Consider the following 21388-nt stretch of genomic DNA (forward strand, 5'->3'; position numbering starts at 1 on the left):
TGTATGTGTGTGTGTGTTGGTTGGTTTTAATAAAATAGATTCATACTTATTATGAATTTAAATTAGAGGTTTTTATTATCCTCTCACAGAGTAAATTTCGCATGATGTTAAATTGCTGTAAATTTGAATATAATTTCTAGTGATTAGCAACTATTATTAGTTTAATAGGTATACTTACTACTTCACTAGGGTAAACATTTTACTAAAACTTAGATGAGGGACATTGGTCTTGAAAAGAGTGTTTACAAATTCTTTGTAGATACCATTTTTGGTCTTTTGTTTTCAGTTTATATTTATGAATTAGCATTTCTAGGGACTATCACCTCTGCTTCAATGATTTTTTTTTTTTTTTTTTTGTACCTGAAGTGCACAGTGCCTCATCATTTTGGATTTATTTATCTGTCCAGGTTAGGAAATGAGCTCCATTATTTTTCTGCTTTAATGTGAAAAAATAAATTCTATTAGAGCATGTACAAAATTGGCAGATTGAAGGACAAAGGCATCCAGAAAGTTGGCATGTGTTGCTCCTCTTCCATGGAGTAAATTTTAATAGAAAATTGAATTAAGTTCACATCTACTTATCATCCTGAGAATATATGATGTATTCCAGTCTTATGGCATAGGAATAAACCTCATAAACTGAATGAATAACAGCTGTATAAACAAGCACTTGGAGGAGAATGATTTGAAATTACATGACTGAATCTAAATTAATTGGATATTTCTGAGACTAAGAGGAGACTATTTAAAAGAAAAAATACGTCCGTTGAGGGCTGAATTTTTCTGTCCATTTTTTTATTCACCGTAAAGTGTCTTCCTAGTGTGTGAGGTCTGGCGGACAGTTTTAATGGGGGAGAGTAGAAGTAGGAGGGAAGAGTTTTTTATATTTAATAATTTCTCAAAGTATCTGCCACTGTAGCCCTCCTTAGATGGTTAAGGGGAAGATCAGTTATGATATATAAAAATTACTTTTTGTTTTTGTTTTCTATGTATCATATTGGATATTTTTGCTACTGTTCATATATTTACATGTTAGTAATTTTGACGGCTTTTGGATAATTCCACTCTAGAGGGAGAACTGGTGGGCGGTCCTTCCTGTGACACGACCCTTGAGTGACAGTTGTATTTGATTGCCTCCAGTACTGTGAGGAAAGGACACGACTCTATGGTGAGGACTGATGGACATACATTATCTGAGAAAAGAAACTACCAGGTAAGATCAGTTTTTTTTTTTCCTTTTTCTCATATAGCTGCATTGAACTGTTTAATGTGTTATATTTAACTGACACCAGCAGATTAGATACACTTCAATTTGAAAAATTTGGCTTATAATTTAAAATACATGTGTTGGCTTTGACAGTTGAAATAGTTGGGAACATTTTTCAAAATAAATCATGCTATGATAAATGTATATTCTTTTAATGTCAAAACATTTTTCTGGTGCTTCATGTATATGTCAAAACTTAGATTATCTGATACACAATTTATGACTCCATGCTGGGTTCCAAGCTAGTATACGGTAAAACAAAGTGCTGATTACTTTTATATGAATTATTCCTGGAAGACTAAACCTGAACTCTTAGGCTATATTCAGGGTAATAGAGCATCACAGAAATGTAGATACAATTGGTTAGAATATAAAAGAAATAGAAGTGCAAATCCCAGGGCGCTGAGAGACCCAAATTCTATTGAATTTCTCATTAGCTTGCTATCCTTATAATGCTAGATTCTTGTTTTGTCATTTATTAAGTTGGTTAATAATATCCATTCCCTATGTAGCATGTAAGGGTGCTGAAAGGATGGTTGAAGTGTAATACTCCTCTTTCTTTCTTAGGTTTTAAAAGAAGGTGAAAGATAGTGGTATGAAGCAGTGATTTAAAAAACATTTTTTAAATTTAATTTTTTCAAAGAGAATCTCCTTTATTTGGTAATAACTTATCACCCAATTACACAGCGATTCAGAATACAGAATAGTTCACAGCTCAAGTAGGAATAAGCTTTAGGCTTTCTGCACGGATACATACTCAACTTCCCTCAGTCCCTGTCACCTACTAGTTTCATTCCCTGTAGACTGTTGAAGGTAACTAGTGTGATAACAGCTTTGATTCCTGACCATTTATCTGCTAATTACTTATTTTAGCCCGGTTAATCTTTTCTTCCCTCAAATTGTAAAGGTAAATAGTGGAAAAAGTTGTGAATGGGTTTTCATGGTGTTAATAGCAAAGAGCCTTTGATTATGAGATTTAGGTTCTGGTTTGGGCACTGTGCCTAATAAAAATAGTGTCAAATTATCCTTCCTTTCACTTAACTTCATGTCTGAAGTTTCTTGCCAGTGTTATGATTTTAATAAGCCACAGCTGTGACTATGCAGAATCAGTTCTCCCTGTAATCTTTCTATTCAGAGTTCTCATAGACTTGACCAACATGGCCTTTGCTAATTTTCATACTTGCTATATAGCTCTTCCTTCCTCACAACCACTTCCAACTACCTTGACTCATAAGATTTTAATTGGTCACACTGCTTGGGCTGTTGCATCTTTTGATAGGTTTTAAAAATTATTTATTTAATTAAATAATATTTATTTTAAGAATATTGTGATGCTAGGCTATGTGGCTTTTCAGTACTCATAATCAAGTTTGTAAAGTGTAAGTATAGAACTTTTTGTATGATTACACAGTATGGTTAATTTACTTCATGGAATCATCTTAATACAGAATTCCAAAATTTATATTTAAGAAAATAATAAAATGAAATTATATTTTACACATGAAGAGATTTCCTAATTCCTGCTCATTCTGCTCTAAAAATACTCTGTTGTTCCAGTTATATTATTTATAACTAATCCAGGTTCTTTAACTTACCTGAAAAAATTCTTGGTTAGTGTTTTTCTGGCTGAAAATATTTTCCCCTTTTTCTTTTGTTGTTACTTAGTGATACTTAATGCATGTTGAAATATCCTTGGAAACAACTGTTTAAATTTCCGTTGTAAAATTATTTTATTTTTGAAACATCTCCTGAAAAGTACATGTATAGAAATATAATTTCCCATCTGATGTTGATGCATATTATTAAAAGCATATGGGAAATTCAAAGGAATGTTAAATAAATCACTTGTATTTTCATGGGTAGCACTAAAAGTTTGTATATGCTGAGATGAAAGGGTTTAGATTTTTAAAAATTCCATTTTGAGGAATTTTGTTGTTTTTCATGGGTAAAGTAAGATTTCTTTGTACCGATGTTTGCACTCAGTTTAGCTTTGAGGGTTTATGTTTTTGAAGGGTACTTGATGTCTTATAGTGATATTTAAACATCCTAATAATAGGCTAATATTCCAGAGTTTAACAAGAAGGATAATATTTCTCTAATTTTCATTTCCTTATAGACCTGATTGAAGCCTTAGGAACTTAGTTTAAGAATATGCATTCCCTCACCTTTGTGCTAAAAACTTCTGACTTTCCAAATGGGTGTTGGTTGAAGTATTGATTTTTATACTGGTATTTACTTTGTTTCATTTCTTTCTATAAATTTAGGCCCAGTTAAGTTTTTGGAGTTTGAATAGAGTAGTTGAGTTTTATTTGCTTAGACTGCTATGTTAGGTCAGCTGAGAATTTAATTATTTAAGTGATTCATAGCGCATTCTTTTTTTGGAAGGATTGTCAAGCTTTTTCCAGGGAATGTTTTTTGCTAGTATTTTCTTATCTTCCTTTAATTTACACTACTTTACTTCAGCTATAAGTATGTACAAATCTAACCATGTTAATTACGTTAATTACTAATTTAACTCATCAGTGGCTTTCCCTCTTTTATATAATAAAATCAAGCTCCTAAACCTATACAGTATTTCCACAAGTTCCAGTGTCTCTCCTCTGACTCCCTAGTATGAATTTTTTTCAGTTAGGAATATAAAGCTGATTTTAATCCCCCTCCCGTACACTTTTACACTTTTAAGCCTTTATTTGTTTTAGTTCCTCTTCATGTAATGCCTCACCTTTGTTTAAATGATTCAAGAATTAGGTATCAGTACTCCCAGAAATCCTTCTCTGATGAGTTCAGTGCTCCTTTTCCTTGCTCTCATCGCCTTTGTACTACTTCTAGTTTAGTGCTGATAATAATACATTGTAGTTATCTGTTTATTTGTCCTTGTCTTTCTGTAGACCTGTGCAGTCTAATACTGTATGCACTAGCCATAGTGGCTATTTAAATTTAAATTCATTTAACTTAAAATTTAAAAACTTAGTTTCTCAGTTGCGCTAGCCATACTTCACATGCCTAACAGCTGCCTGCTGTTAATGGCTACCATATCAGACAATGCAGATGTAGAGCTTTCTGTCATTGCAGTGTTACTGTAGGTTATAAGCTTCTTGAAAACTGGAGCCATGTCTTTTTTATTTTGGTACTGCCAATACCTACCATGATCTTGGGTGTATAATAGGTGTTTAATGCATGTTGTTTCAATAAAATTAAAATAAGGACATTAGTGAAAGGAAGAAGTGTAGTGTGTGCTGGGTAACATACTACTGATACTTCCAAGATTTTTAGATGTTATTCCAAATGGAACTTTTTATAATATGAGGTCATTGATCATGTCATGTTGGTTGGTTCAGTGTTATCTATGTGGCTCTAATGCATCCCAGTCCATATGTTCCTGAAGAAATACCTCACAGTCTAAAATGCTGCATTAACTTTGTGGAATATAACATGTCACATTACTATGGCAGTGATTGTATTGCCATTTCCTCCTCCTTCCCCCTGCCATTAAATACTTTATTTCCTTTTTATTAATTTTTTAAATCACAGAAGTTATAGAGGTGTGCATTGCAAAAGCTTTGAAGAATAACGGATATATAAAATAGAATGTGAAACTTTACTGTAACTGTTTAGTGCATCTTTTCAGATCTTTTTAAGTGACTATATAGGTGCAAATGTAATTTGTTGTCTTTGTTCTTAACAAATATGCATTTTTCTGCAGCTTGCATATTGTACTTAATGGGGAAGTTTCCATGTGCCATCATTCTTCCCCTGCCTCCTTCCCAGAAGTAATCACTAGCTTGAATTTTGTGTTTCATTCTTTTTATTTTTATAGTTTTGTTATATGTGTGTGTTTCAGTATATACAGGTGCATCTTTCCTTTATGTGTTGTGTGATGATTTTGGGGAAAGTGGTACTGTATAGTTCGGTATTTCATATAGGAAAAAAAAAACAATGAATTTCCAGCCCACACAGAACGATTTCCCAGGTATTGCTAAAAAACTCAATACCTATCTGACTATATTTTTGCATAATATAAAGCATTTAAAAAACAAGTTGCCTAATTATCTTAACACAGACAAATGCATCAGTAGATGTGTTTCCATTCGGTTTGCAAGACAGTTACACAGTACTGTATACAAATTACATTTTTATCTTTTGTACTGCAGTAAAAATGTAATGTAAATAAGGAATGAAATGCCAGGTTTTTTTATTCTAAGTTACAATTTATTGAAAATTTATGTCTTTCTGCTGTCCGGATACATCTTACACCATGGTAGCTTAGAGTCATAGTTGTAATATAATAGCTTATAACCATTAATGAATGGTTACCTTCTGGTATGACTGAAAACAGCACCAACATCAAAGCATCTTAGAATCTGTAATAGGTTAAAGTATGTTAAAGATACATAATATAAAGAATACTTAATAAAATGAACAAAAATTTTTTAAAAATGGGTACTTAGCAATTCAAGAGTTGTCAGAGTAGATCTGATACCCAGAGCAGAAAGATGGAGGCTTTCATCATTGTTGCTCTTTGGCATTGGGTTAAGATGAAGAGGTTAGCTGAGGAAGGAATTAGTTCAAAAATATGTCTGAAACCAATGAACTGGCTCACAGCTTACTCTTCTTTTCTCTTGAAACTCCTACAAACAAATGGCTGTAACCTATTGTCTGTAGCCAGAGATGAAGCAAGGGGATAGAAAAAACTCAAAATGGATGACTGTTCACTTGCAGTTACACAATGAGGTTGCTCTTACAATTATACTCTTGAATGTGATGCTTCCGCTTATGTCACAATCTCGTTATCAACAACAGAAGTCCTTTTGACTCCATGACTTCAATATTTTCTTAATAAATTGGCATTTATTTGTTATTTTTGGCGCCTCTTTTTTTCTTCCTCTGGCCAACCAAGAACATAAAGTTAAATGAATTCCCAAGGTACTCATTGGTTGGCTCATTACTACAGGATAGGCTTTCTTTGATTGCATTATATTTTCTGATACTTCTTTTCCTCATCTTCTGAAATCATTGAATGAGATGATTTTTTTCCAAAAAGCCAAGTTTCACCAAGATACATGGTATATGGTGTGCTTAGTGTCTTGGTAACTTTTTCACAGTGCCCCTAGGCCAAAAGAAGTAACTGAAAGCTCTGTTTTAAGCCACTTATAGTAGTAGTTAGCATGGTATCTGACAGATAATGCTGTGTTTCCTCAAGATTTAAAATATCTGGCAGCATTCCTGTATTCACTGTGGTACTCCTTTTGGGAACTTAGGCCATAGGTTTTACACATGAAATACTGTGAAATACTCTTTCAGAAAAATATTTTCATTTAAGTAGTTTGCCTCAGTCATAAATATCAAATGTGTTCATCATTAAACAGAAAGTTAAAACATTAGTGCAGATATTTCTGTGAATCAGAAAAAATATAGACGTAAGCAAAGTTATTTTTTAAAATGTACTCTTAGGCCTTGCTTAGATTCTGGGATGATTGCATCAGTGGTGGCAGCTTAGTTTTTTAAATCTTTCTGAATTTCCACATAAAAATACAACAACCAGGTAGCAAAACCCAACCCATGAAAACATTTGTAACAAAACTTGGTCATGAGGTATCTCCACGAATCCCCAAATATAAACAGATGAGAACTAACCAAAAAACCTACATATATCACTTTCAGTGTGTAAGAAAGTAGAAAGAAGCATTAGGATGTCTGGCCTGAGAATAGAAGTACCTCAAAGGTGGTGAACAACCAATTTGAAAGTGATTAAATGTGATTATCCAATTTGAAACTGGGAGAAATTTTGCCCACTATATTAGATCTTTGTAGAGGACCTGTGGCCTAAAGTAGCTTGAGCAGCCTTGCTCTATGAACTCTCAAGATAAGCCTACCAGTCCTCCCTACCAGGCCTACAGAAACCCTGCTGAGAAGTTTCTGGGAATGGAATCACAATTGAGCAGGATAGAGGCAATGGAGATGGAGGAAAGAGAACTTCCAGATAAAAGTGATAGAGGAGAACAGAGCCAGATAATTTCAGAAAACAAGTCATTGTATTTTTAAACATTACATGAAAACAACAGAAGAGGGAACTTTATGAAGTTAGAAAAGTTTTTTGAACCAAGCCGTACTCTCAAAATTCAGGAAAATTAAATTCACAAAAGGTCTTTCAGGAATATTTTTAGGAGTGTTTTTACTAATTTGAGTTCCCTCATCAGTGTTCATATTGATCTGACATTTGATGTCAAAGTTTTAATTTTTTAAAGAATTTATGGAGGTTGTGTGAAATATTTCTCTATTGAAATCAAGTAAGTGAAAATATTCTATATCTTTGAAAAGATTTTTTATTTTATCTTTCATATTTAAATTTCATCTATCTGAAATTGATTTTTGTATACAGTGTTAGGAGTCCAATTTCCATTCCTTGGCATATAAATGATTATATTAGTATCATGTAATGATTTTTTCTGCCTTCCTCAACTAATTAATAGGACTGCTCTATTATAAATCACGTTACTTTATATTCATGGGTCTGTTTTTAAAATCTCTATTCTATTACTTTGATGTGTTTGCCTACACTTGCTCCATTACTGAATTTTAATTACTATACCCTTGTGTTAAATCCTCATGTCTGTTTTTCTTTTTACCTTAGTCTTCCTGAGTGTCTTGACTTTCTTGGCCTTTTGTTCAGTGACAGATTTACCACATATATAAAAAGTATTGAGTTTATAAGTGGAATTTCATTGACTTCATTTTTATTTGGGGAAAGAATTGATATGTTTATGATAGTCTTCCTTTCCTGAATTCATATATTCAGGTCTTCTGTATTTTCTCTCAGTAAAATTTTGTTATATTTTTAATAATAGACCCAGATTTATGCATACAGTTTTACTGTTTTTTTGGTAAATGGTATTTTAAAAATTATATTTTATAGGTGTTATTGTTATATTGACATACAGGCAACTTTTTAAATTGATTATTGTATCAATGTTGCTAAATGTTTAAAATCTTATAATTTATCTGTAGGTTCTTTGGGGATTTTCATATAAATAAACATCTGGAAATTACAGTTTTGATACTTCCTTTATAATTTTTACAACTTGAATTTCTTTTCTGAACTCACTAATACTTCTCATACATTGTCGAATAGAAGTGTTAATAGTAGAAATCTTTGTTACTTGTCCTAAAAGCTTTAAGTTGTCACCAGTAAATATGATATTTGATGCAGTATCTTTTTTATACATATACTTTATCAGGATAAAGAAATATTTTTTTCCTCCGTAGCACTCTTTTCGTTTTTAAGGTTGTTGTCTGTGTCCCTTTTCTCCTTATTTGTCAGTCTTGCTAGAGATTTGTCAGTTTTACTAGGAGTTTTTAGGTTTAGTTATTTTCATTTTATTTTTTGTTTCATATTCATCATTTTATATTTGTTCATCAGTCTTTATTTTACTTCCTAGGGTTTATTGTGATGTTCTTTAATCCTAAGTGTTTATAATTTTTCAAACCTTTGAGATTTTTCTAGTTATCTTTCTGTTGCTGATTTCTCATATAATTCCACTGTAGCTAGAGAATATGATTAGTAGGACACCGCTTGTTTACTAGCTTGAACAGAATGCATATTGACCAATTGGTGGGTGTATTGGCTGTATTTCTCTTCATTAGATCATATTTGTTAATCTTGGTGTCTGTTATCTTCTTTACCCACATATTTACCCGTTATTATTCACATATTAACATTATTTATTTATTTCTTTAGATCTGTATTCCATCATATCCTCTTCTATTTAATTATTTTATACATTCTTATGTTTAATGTGTGATAAATCAAACAATTGGAAGTTGCTACAAATCATTCTCATGTCTTTTGTTTCTGTTGATTGTCCCTTATGGTACCTTGTTTCCGTGTGTGTGTGTTAAGTTACCATTTCATGTTTCTTAGAACTCTGTGGGAATTTGTTGGAAGACTAGGTGGAAGGATATTTTTCCCGAGGGTAGTTGATTTGCATTTGTTTTTGCTGATGCCTAAGGGACTACCAATCCAGGACCAATTAAAAATAAAATGTTAGCTTAGGTTGCGGCCCACATAGGTATTATGAATTCAGGCCGGTTTATGGCTATAGATTCTCAGAAGAGCTTTCCTGTACCTCTTTCTGCCTAACATCAAAACCATGACATTCAAGTGCCTTCTTTACTAAGGGGTTATTAACAATTATGATGTACCCATTTAAAAGGTGCTGGTTTATGAGAAGGTCTTTTAACAGCTTTTCTACCTTGGACAAATTCCCCTTTGGGGATATAAACTTGTGGCTTCTTTGTACACCAGCTTTTACTTTGGGGGTGCTGAATTTCCTTCTCTCCCTCCTTTCCAACCTCCCAGGCTCAACAATTCATTTAAAAATAAAAATGTAATCACTGAGTTAGTTTTCAGTGATATTTTTTTCACACTGTATCTGAATTTGAGAATAATGCCTGGCATATGCTCAGTAAATATTTGTTGATTGGCTGAATCAGTATTTCATGGAGCATTTTTTAGTTGGTTTTGAGGGGAACATTTTGTTTTTTGTTTATAGTATACCTTTGTACCAGAAACCTATATCTTGATCGTTTGTAGGTCTCAGCTGAAATTTTACTTCTTAGGGAAGCATTTCCTGCTTCTGTTATATATTCTTATTGTTCGTTGTAATTTCCGGGTTGGGGGTGGGGATGACTAGTGTTATTTCTGCTTTTTATCATCTCCATAATTGAAAAAATTTGATCGTTTTTTCCATCCCTTCTCTTCCCTTCCTTTTCTTCTCTTCTTATACCTCTGTTTTTATTCCCCTCCCTTTCTTTCCTGCCTCCTTCACTTCCCTTTCCTTTCCCTTCCTTCCCTTCATAGTGTCATTTTTTTTCTACTTGAAGAGCTTTTTAAGTTTTTTATTATGTGTAATCTAGGCAGAATTATTTAAAGTCATTAAATTTTTATTTAAGGAATTTCACATTTTGTGGTTCCTTCTACAGCACAGCCTATTACCTTGGTTCCCCCAAAGTTTGAGTCATAATCTTCAATATAGGCCTTTTAAAAAGAACTTATGTTTAACTCACAATTGTCATGTCCATTTGTCCACAGTTCTTTTAGTTGGACTTCTTTGATCTCTACTTGAATATGGACATACTGATGACATACTTCAAAAATCTCCAACCTGTAATCTTTGGGACCCAGTTCCATCAAGCAGTTTATTTTAGGGCCACTTTTAGGGTCAGAGTAGCTGGATCTGCCTGGTTGTTAATTTCAGACACCTTGTGTATATGTGTCAGTTCCAATTGTATTCACTCCTAAACTATTTCACACCCTAGAATAATAGTACAAATCTTTGGGATAGACCAATTCCTAAGATTAAAAAAAAATGAATATTAGATCTTGTATAGTATCTCTGTCAAGTAGTTCTTTCCTACAGATCTAACAAAATAGTTATATGCTTAAAGCAAACCACATATTTACTCCATGAAGCATTTCCAGGAATGTGGGTCTACAGGATAAAGACCCATCAGGATAGACCTTAACCTAAAAAACATTTTTGTGTTGCATTTCTGATGGTGATGAATTCTTTTATATATGTCTGAAAAAGTCTTTATTTCATCTTCATTTTTGAAAGATGTTTTTTTGCTTGGTGTGGAATTCAAGATTGACAGGGTTTTTTGTTTTTAGTGTTTTAAAGGTTTTGCTTTACTGTCTTCCAACTTCGATAATTTCTGACAAAAATCTGTCATTCTTATCTTTACATAATGTAACTTTTTCTCTCTGGCTACTATTAAGATTTTTTTTTATCATCGGTTTTACACGTCTTTTTTTTTTTTTCTTTAAGATTTTATTTATTTGAGAGCAAGAGCAGGAGTGGCAGAGAGGGGCAAAGAGGGGAAGGAGAAGCAGACTCCCTGCTGAGCAGGGAGTCCTATGTAGGGCTTGATCCCAAGACCCTGAGATCTTGACCTGAGCTGAAGGCAGACGTTTAACCTGCTGAGCCACCCAAGCACCCCTGGTTTTACACATCTTGATAATGATGTATCTTGGTATAGTTTTCTTCATGACTCTTGTGTTTGAGATTTATTGAGCCTCTTGAATTTGTGTTCAGAGTTTTTATCAAATTTGGGAATTTTTTATCCATTATTTCTTTAAATATTTATTCTATCCCTGTTCTTCTTTGGGGATTCACTTGAAGTTGTCCCACAGCTTACTGATGTTTTAAATTCTTTTCTTTCCTCTATGTTTTATTTTGGATAGTTTTTATTGCTGTTTTCAAGTTCACTTATTTTTTCTTTATCTTGGCAGTTATTCTAACTTTTACAGACGAAATGTAGTTATAATAACTGTTTTAGTGTTACTGCCTGTTCTATCATCTGTGTCCTTTCTGGTTTGTTTATGTTGATTGTTGGGTTTTTTTCTTCCCCATTATATGTTTTATTTTACTGCTTCTCTGTATGCCTACTAATTTTTGTTTGGAGGCCAGTCCTTGGAAATTTTACCTTTTCAGTGCTATGTATTTGTTTTTTTGGTTAATATCCTTGAGTTTCCTTGGGGACAAAATTTAGTTACTTAAAAGCTGTTTGAGCCCTTTGAGACTTCTTTTTTTTTCTTTCAAGTGTTTTTTACACAGAACCCCAGTAGCCTTTAACCTAGGGCTAGTTTTTCCCAACTACTGAGTCTGTACCCTTCTGACTGCCCTACATAGTGAACTATATTTTAATACTCTGACTTGTGGGAACTGCCCTGTGTGAGTCCTGGAGATTGTTTCCACTGTCTCTTTTGCCAGCCTCTGGTAGTTTGCTTTGTGCATATGTGGATCAATACTTAGCTGAAGACTCAAGAGGAACCTTGTTCAGATCTCTATAACTCTTTTTCTTTGCAGCTCTCTTCTGTATGGTACTCTAGACTTTTTACTCTAGCTGCCTTGGCCTACCTAGATCTGAGCTACACTTCCTCAATTCGCAGAGATTTCTGAGTTCCACCAGGGCTCCCTCTCCCTGCACTGCAGCCCAGAAACTCCTCTAGTGTGTAAGCAAGGGCACTTGTAGGGCTCTCATCAATTCTTTCTTTCTCAGGGGTTACTGTCTTGAACTGCCTTATGTCCTGTGTTTGAAAACCATTGCTTCATGTATTTTGTCTTTTTTTTAAAGTTGTTTCAGGTGAGGCAGGAGGGGAGGTTGTTCCTACTAGTCCATCTTGGTTAGAAGTACAAATCATAAGATTTCATTTTTTTAAAATTATATTTTGGCTGAGAAGATAGATGAGAAATCATTTCTGATAAAGAGAACAAGCTTTTGTGTCAATATTCAGTTAAGGCTTGAATACTTTCTGTTGTGTAAGACACTATGTGGTGTGTAATACACAGAAATATTATTAGACCCCTTCTCAGCACTTAAGGTCATTTGGAAAGACACATAAAAGAGTACAGGTCAGCAAATATATTACAGTTCATATATGGAGTCTTCATAGCTGTGATTCCCTTTAACCTAAAGCAAATAATTACATGATTTCCCTTGAATTCCCTTCCTCAAGATTTCCTAGAATCTAATAGACCTGTAAATACAGTAGCCATTTATCTTCTCAGCTGAGGTAATAATTGTACTAGTATTCCTAGTAAAATATGTGTTCTGTAGCATAGAATAGTAAATCATCTCTTTGATGTTTAACCTAGCTCAGAAAATTAAAGACACCATAGTACATATGCTAATAAAAAAATAGGAAGATGCTTTTTCAAGAAAAAAAAGAAATTGAAGATCTTTCTTTTTTAGGGCCAGAAATGTCAAGAGAGACTGCTTGAGGCATATGAAATTTTAAACCTGTTCTTCTCTAGTGAGGGATAAAGGCAATGTAATGAAGCTGAAAGAATGTGATTGTTAGAGTAACAATTTTGAGATATTATACTTCACTTTCTACCTATATTACTTTGGACCAGTTAGGTAAAGTCTTTGACACTCTTCATATTTAAGAGTGAGGTCTTTAAAAGATGATTGGTTTCCTTGTAGAAGCATTTCAGTTAACAAATACAGTATAGAAGGATGAAAATAGCAAATCACCATTAGAGCATCATAGATGCTGCAAGCAATATCCATGGATGACTGCTGTAATTAGTAGGCAGAAATTTAAGGTCAGATATTTGGATATTCTCAAAGAACTTATTTCAGTGTTTTAATGGGAAAATAGGAATTTAGAGTTGAGAAAACTGGTGGATGTACTAGCTTAATCAAGATCAAGGTTAATACCACCTGTAATAAGATATATTATCATCATATGCACTCCTGTATATGTCCTTCATGTAGGATGCACTTGAGAAGGACATATTACTTCTTCATTGAGGTGGCTTTAAAAGTACATAACTTCTATCTGGTCATGAGAAAACATAAGATCTACTCACATTGCAGGACATTCTGTGGTGTAGTTACATCAGTATAACTAATGACATCACTGTTGTGAAATTCAAGGAAAAACAGGTAAAGTCCAAGGTTGGAGAAAACCGAGGAAACATAAAACGAAATGTAATGTGGGTCCTGGAATAAAAAAAAAAAAAAGACATTGGTGGAAAAACTGGTGAAATCTATATGAAGTTGTTTAGTTAATAGCTAATTTCTTAGTTTTGGTACTTGTACTATGGTCATATAACATGTTGCCACTAGGGGAAAGTGTGGGGCATATGGGAACTTGGTACTATTTTTGCAAGTCTAAAATTATTTCCAAATAACAAGTTTTTAAAACATGGTGACAGTGTTTGTGGACAGAGCTTATTACCATGTAGTTAAATTAGTCTTTTTGTTGGGTAAGTACCTCATTTTGATAGTGTACATTTCTCTTGAGCAATTTCAGTTTTCCACAGAAAATACATAGTTTCAAGGGGGAGGAGAGAAGGGGGTTCTTACATTTTCATTGGTAGCATTCTGTAAGCAGGTTAAGGAAAGAAAGGAGGATTGAACTTACAGTTACAAATATAAGTCTTCATCCTTCAGTTTTCAGGTCTATGCCTCACTCTTCACCTGCACTTTGGCAGAGTAAGAAGATTTAGAGCCTATCCACTTGGGTTTTTTTCTGGAGAACAAACGTTGGTATCTTACTGGGACATAAGGGCTGGGTATTCTCCATGATAACTGTGATAGGGAAACATCTTTGATCTATCTAGAGCCTAGACTCTACCCTTCTATGCCTCAATTTGAGGTAAAAGTAATCATCTTACAGAGGCTTTGTTGTGATAAGTGAGGTTTTATATTTATATGCATATGTATATATGTACCTGTGTAACAGGTATACATACATATATACACATACATACACACACAGTGCTTTGAGCAGCATTTATCGTTCGGTAAACATTCAGTACTTATTAGTGCTTAATTTGTAGTAGGTGCACTGTATTAGACTGTCCAGGCAGTGCACTGTTTGGCTAACTCCAAGGAGTGCATATTCCCATGGACTACAGTGCAACCCAGTGGCTCTAAGTAGTATAATTCTTCTAGTGGGATTTTGTGATACAAAAGAGACATGTCTTGTCTCTTAATATTAAACCATAAGTCTGAAATGCTCTCAAAACAGCTTTTTAAAAAAGACAGTCTAACTTGAGAAAAAAAATTAAGGAAATGGAAAAAAAGTTTTTTTAATATCACATTTCTTATCTGGTGCTTCTCATAGCACTCGAACCACTGGAGGTTTCTGGCACTCTATTAGGTATTTTGGAAGTGGTTGTCTAATTTCAGTGGGAAAAGGCATAAAACAATTTTATTCATATATGTTTCAGAAATGTAAAGTTTAACATTAATTTTCAACATAATTCCATTAGTTTTAAAAATAATTGTTGTGTCATAGAATTTTTAACCTGTGCTGTAAGCAAATCATTGGTCAATTAGTGTCAAATAACACTCAGATAATGGCAGTAAGATGAGGACTCATTCATGTTATGGGCCTGCTCTGTAAGGCAGTGAGTGTTCCAGATGCTAAGGAGACAAATAAAAGACAAAAATTTCTGTTCTTATGGAGCTGACATTTTAGAGCATAGGAAGACATTAAACAAAATAAAATATACTATACATTATATGTTGATAATGTTGTGGAGAAAATTAAAGTAAGAAAAGAGGTAGAGAGTGACTAAGGGGTTGGGGAAAAGGGTAGTGTAATTTTCAATAAACAGAGGAGTCCTCACTAAGATGACTCAGTACCTGAAGTTGGGTGGGGTAAGAAGCCATATAGATACATATCTAGGGGAAGAGCATTCCTGAAGGATAGAAGTGCAAAGGCTTGGAGATAGGAGTGGGAAAGTAGTGTGGCAGGAAGACAATAAGAGAAAGGGAAATGATAGGAGACTTAGAGGTAAGGGTAACTTAACTAATGCTTTGGAAGCCATTGTAAATGTGTTTCTCTGTTACCTTTTATTTGTTAATGTTCCTTTATTTCTGAGCATCAAGTGGATAAAGTATGTAAGAGTAGAAAAGTGGTATCTAGCACATAGTAGATGCCTACTGAATGTTTATTGAATTAATTTATATGGTAAGGTGTTTAAAGGTATTTTAAAGATCCTGTGTTCCCTTGCTGAAGGAATACTTTTCATTTTTAACTGCTTCATATAATACAATTTTTCTGATACTCCTCTATATTTAGTTTACAATTTCAGAGTATTTGCCACCTTTAGTAATATTTGTTATTGAATAGATGTTATCTTTAAATAACATAAGCATCTATTTTTATTAGCTCTAGTATTCATAATAGAATCTAGTTTTCTCTGAATCAGTAATTCACTTATATAATAAAGATTCACACATTTTTATAAAAGTGAATAAATCACATTTCTTTTAAGTCCTATATTTAGATTGATTTCTTTAAAAGTCTTTACATTTTTCTCTTTATTATTTAGTTTGTTTCAAGTTATTTTAATTGAGGGGTCCTTATTTGTTTTTATCAGAGTGGAACATGTTTTACAAATTCTATTTTTTTGAATTTATTGAGACTCGTTTTGTGGCCTAATGTATATGATCTATTCTGGAGAATGTTCCATGTGCACTTGAAAAGAATGTGTATTCTGCTGTTATAGGATGGAATGTTCTCAATCATTTCCTCCCAAGAATATACTTATACCAAAAAGTATCCCTGGTTTTCAAAAAGTTCACTGGTCCACTTTTAGAAATTTAATGCCTCCATGTAGTCTAGTCATTCTGCTGGTTGATGGTGTTAATATATATGAGAGTCTAAGATTTAATGTTGAGTGCTTAGGAGAACAAGAAAAAGTATACAAGGAGTGGATAGGCAAAGTATTTTAACATACTGTCTTAGATGGTTTCGTGATCGCCAGGTAAGCCCTATCCTTTCATTTTCTGAAAAAGTGTGCACGTTTGTAGAAAGCTTTGCCCCCTGTCCTTTTTTTGATTTATACATTCAATCAGTCTGAGAGATGATTCTGGGGTTGGGAATAATGAAGATGTGAACAGGGAGTCATAATGTTGAAACTGGACGTTCAGATCTTTATAGCATGATTTCCTTATTTTTCAAAGAGCAGAAGAATCCCATCGTATATCATGTTCTGGTTGGACTCCTTTCTTATCGTTTGCTGGAGTTTGAACTTCAGAGCTATGGTGTCAACCCTGCTGTAGTATCTCAGGGGAGCTCCTAGTGTGGGGCTGGTGTCATGGCTCACCCTCCAACCTTTCCTTCTTCACTTCAGCCTCCAGCTCTGAGCTTTCCAATCCCCAGAGTAGCAAATGTTGAAAGAAGTTGCACAGGTAAGTATGTGATGGGAAAGTCTGGGGTAAAAATGGTACTGTCGTCAGTATTTTGAGGGTGGATGTTGGGCCATTTACCAGTGAGTCATTTTGTTAGCTTAAAAATATGATGTTTTGTAAATCAGTTTTCTCATAAAACCATCATAAATTATTAAATAGAAGAGTCTAGTGTCCTAAGAAATAATTTTACTTTTTTGTTAAGATACGAAACAGAAAACCTTAAACTGAATAAACCATTAGTATAATACAAAGGAAGGTTATTAGATTTTTTCAGCAACTTCATATTTTTCCACAGTATGGCAGGACCAGAGAGTTTGTCTTCAGAAAAGAAGCTAAGAAACAAAGTTGGGGAAGGTGTAAATTCATAGACTTATAATTTTGCTACGTGTAACTTGGTCTCAGAATGGGGCAAGTTTTAGTTTCCTTCCACTAGCTTTAGACATGCTGTTCTTCTATTTCTCGAGATTTTAGGCAAGTGGCTGTACTTTTAATACCTGCAGGAATAGAAACTTCAAGTATCTTTTTCTCTGAGGTCTAGACAGGAAGACTGGCACATTTCTACCATCTTGGGGTTTGAGATTAACAAAAATGAGTGTAGGAGCAGTGAGGGCATAATGTCTGCTACAGAAGTTCAGCTAAGATTTGTTGAATGAATAAGGTCACCAGATTGTGTGTGTGTGAAATTCTAACACTCCGGGCATTTTCTCTTTGTCTGCATTGTACTGGAAATCATGATCTAACATTATAGATTTTTTCTCCTTAATGTATGGTTATTAGAAATAATTTTCTAGCAATGTAGCCCTAGGTCCACACTACTTTGCTTACTAATACTGCCCTTTTGGGCTCTTGCTTCTCAGAAAGCCTTCAAAAATTGTTTCTTCCATTCTCCCAGATTGATCCTGTATAATTCTTAATCAGGTGATTTCTACATTCTTTTGCACATAACAAGACATTCAAAATTATATCCAGGGAAAGGAGACTTAATATGGCCTATGATTGCTAACATTTCTTCAGAGAAAGTGTGTCACACTCAAAGAGTTTGGGACACTGACTGTTTGGCACTTTAGGCCCTCAAAGTATAGAATCCTCAGCAATTTATCCCCCCTTTTCCTCCCTTAAATTCTGGAGTTTCTTGTTTTGTTTTGTTGTTTTTGTTTTAAATTTACTAGGAGCCTTGTAGAAATACATAGTCCCTTGACAAAGCGGACCATACATCCAGTTTCTTCTGGATTTCCCTTCCTTCCTTCCTCTTTATTAGACTGATCCTTCCTGGGCGCCTGGGTGGCTCAGTTGGTTAAGCAACTGCCTTCGGCTCAGGTCATGATCCAGGAGTCCCGGGATCGAGTCCCGCATCGGGCTCCCTGCTCAGCGGGGGGTCTGCTTCTCCCTCTGACCCTCTTCCCTCTCTTGCTCTCTGTCTCTCATTCTCTCTCTCTCTCAAATAAATAAATAAAATCTTTAAAAAAAAAAAAATAGACTGATCCTTCCTCTTAAGGTTTAAAATTGGTTTAAGATATTATATTCATTCTCATTCAAAAGTTTGCCTTATGCTTACAGGATTTGTTTTGTATCCTAAACATAAAGATTTTCTGTTGTTGTGTATCCTTTCACTTGTACATAATAGATTTATATCCGAATATTTAAGGATGAAATACTGTAATTTTAGGACCTATTAATGTGATTTCTCAACTCTAATAACTTATTGCTCGTAAGGCATACCAATTACAGTTGGTTCTTTAGTTGGTATACGATCGTGTGCTTTCTTTTGTGGATTAGCACGTTTATTAGAGTTTTGTTTTAGGATGATGTACTTTTTAAAGCTTACATATTGGTGGTTCAGTTTTGAATCTGTTATAAGGCATATTGATACAGGTGATTTTAAGATTCTGGAAAATCACAAAATCTGTTTCTTCAGGTTGAAGCATACACAACATATTCTCCCTAGATCAAAGTCAAACAGATAGGGGCATTTATAGACTTAGTAACACTTTTTAGAGAATTTGTAGATTTTTGGGGTGCACTTTAAGAAGTGGTGTACATGATTTTGGGGAATACCATCTGAGTAAAGCAGCTTCAGACAATAGATTTTAGTAGATGGTTTTGGATTAGGAAGAGTGATGTGTTATTTTCTGTCTCTTTGCTTGAACTCTCCATTTTTTTCTTGGATATGTGCTACCCTGGTTTTGTTTTTGTTGTTGTCATTGTTGGATAAGACCTCTTACAAAATAGCTCTGTAACCCCTGGAAAGGACTCTGTGCCAGAATATTTACCTGCTCTCCAAAATAATGATTATGGATACGTTCATGTAGGCCCCCAGTTTTTTGCTGAGTCACTTTTCCAGCCAGAGTCATATGTTCCCTGTGCATCTACCTTTTAACTGCCTTTTCAGTATTCATTAAGGCTTTTAATTGTTCATTTGTTGGGCATTCTGCATTTGCTAAAAGTGAAGTGAATTGCTTTTATTTATTTCTATGCTGTTGGTTCAAGTTGATGAGTTTAGAAATTCTGCCTCTAAAATTTATTTAAACCTTCATTTTTCTTAGATCCATCGTAAGCAGATTCTTAAACTATTCATTATGTATTTGTCATATTGTAAATATCAAGCCACGGTATTCTGGAACTGGTAGGACTTAATAAGAAATACGTTTCTTTTTTTTTTTTCTTTTTTAAAGATTTTATTTATTTATTTGACAGAGAGACACAGCGAGAGAGGGAACACAAGCGGGGCAGAGGCAGAGGGAGAAGCAGGCTTCCCACCGAGCAGGGAGCCCAGTGCGGGGCTTGATCCCAGGACCTGGGATCATGACCTGAGACGAAGGCAGACGCTCAACGACTGAGCCACCCAGGCACCCCAAGAAATACGTTTTTTATATGAGAAGAGAAAGATCAATTGTTCTTTTTCTAAAGATATTCAGATATTGAGTTCTTTGTTTTTTCAGAAGCTAGATTTTTATTTTTTTCCAGTGTATGTATCCTTTTCTCCTTAAGCCCATTTTTTTTTTATTGTTTTTTTAGGAATGAAATAAAATTATTTATAATAGATGTGAAACGGGATTGGTAGCTCAGAATCGCGTTACTGAAAAATACTCCTAAAACAAAAATTCCTTCGGTTATAAATATTTCTAGGTTGTCATATAATACTTGATATAGGAATGTTCTGGTTTCACAGAGTTTGGGCAGTATCTCAGTGAGATTTGACCTGTCACTTTTCTCTGTATGGGTAATAATAAAAATACCAGATTATCTTCAGATATTATGGCTTCTCATGATTGGTTTCAAATGTTGATTGACTACATCTTGATAAAGCTGGTAAATATTAATGGTAATTGTGATTTTTTATTAGTTTCTGTTTACTTTGTAGACAACAGAGAACTTGTGTGCATATGTATGTGAAGTGTTTGTTGATAGTGAATGTGGAATTGGGAGGGACACAAAAGGAAGAAGTCAAATTCTTTATTCAGCAATCAGAGTGAATTAGTAAAATCTTCATTAGGGAAACTGTAAAGAAAGGAACAGTCTGTTCACCTCCCCTCCAAGGCACCATATAACTTATATGTGGCGCATTTTATCCTTTATAATACAAGGTAGGAGCAAATTCTGTTGCCAGAGATGAAAAAAAATTCACGACTGTCGAAAAGTCTTCATACTTTAAAGTTGTGAAATAGTTGACTTTATGGTGGGGCACATGTATCAGCGTGTTAGCAGTAAAACTCCTGGCTACTAGAATCTACAAGAAGTTGCCATTAGGGATTTGTTCTTATTTGAACCCATTTAATAGATGTATTCTACACATTCAACGCTACAATGTCTATTTTAGTGGTTTATAATGAAATTTAGAGATTTTATTAATTCCTTGAAGGATTAAATTATGTTCACTGTATTTAGAAAGTACTTAAAAATATTAGTTGATTTGGAATATGGAAACAGTAATTTTAATTGATGTAATAGTGTTCTTTTAGGCATAATTTTATCCTAAAATTAATGGAACTTTGTCTAAAATAGGTACGATCAGTTTGGTAGTGAGTGGCTTTTGTTTCATGTACCTCTAGTCAGTTCATTCTCATTTTTCTGCTAAAGAGATCTTTTTGACATGCACAAATACTTGATTGTAACATCCTCTATTTACGTTGTTCACTGCAAAATAAGTGCCCTTCCCTTATTGCCCCTTACTCCTTTTCCCATCATGAAGCTTACAGTTTGGGGAGAATACACACATTAAACTATTAGTTGTATGTGTGAGAGTCAGTGTACTGTAGTGGTTACAGAGGGGGGGAACTCTAGCAGATTGCCTGGATTCATATCCCATCTCTGTCACTTACCAGATAACGGAACCTTGGGCACATCAGATATATGACCTTGGGCATGTTATCCAACTTCTCCATTTCTCATCTAAAAATGAGGACTACA

General features: G+C 34.1%; 1 protein-coding gene and 1 non-coding gene across 11 annotated transcripts in view; one reads left to right on the forward strand and one right to left on the reverse strand.

The window, feature by feature from the left end:
* CNOT2 (CCR4-NOT transcription complex subunit 2) overlaps positions 1-21388 on the forward strand; it is a 118956-nt gene that overhangs the window by 45882 nt on the left and 51686 nt on the right. For 4 of the 10 annotated variants that reach the window (XM_006732339.3, XM_081822067.1, XM_081822062.1 and 1 more), the window contains one exon: positions 1071-1213. The exons of 1 other annotated variant lie outside the window; for it this stretch is intronic. In XM_006732339.3, the coding sequence (XP_006732402.1) occupies positions 1166-1213 (48 nt within the window). In that variant the 5' untranslated portion in view covers positions 1071-1165. Of the gene's footprint in view, positions 1-1070; positions 1214-16923; positions 16982-21388 lie in introns of those variants that run through there. 5 more of the 10 variants (XM_031027033.2, XM_081822066.1, XM_081822061.1 and 2 more) reach the window with 3 other exon arrangements.
* On the reverse strand, positions 10658-10790 carry LOC115940601 (small nucleolar RNA SNORA18). The gene has a single exon (XR_004075334.1). It is a non-coding gene; the product is annotated as a small nucleolar RNA SNORA18 (small nucleolar RNA).

Source organism: Leptonychotes weddellii, chromosome 5 (assembly GCF_054177405.1).
Source record: "Leptonychotes weddellii isolate Sample4059 chromosome 5, ASM5417740v2, whole genome shotgun sequence".
Lineage (NCBI taxonomy): Eukaryota > Metazoa > Chordata > Mammalia > Carnivora > Phocidae > Leptonychotes > Leptonychotes weddellii.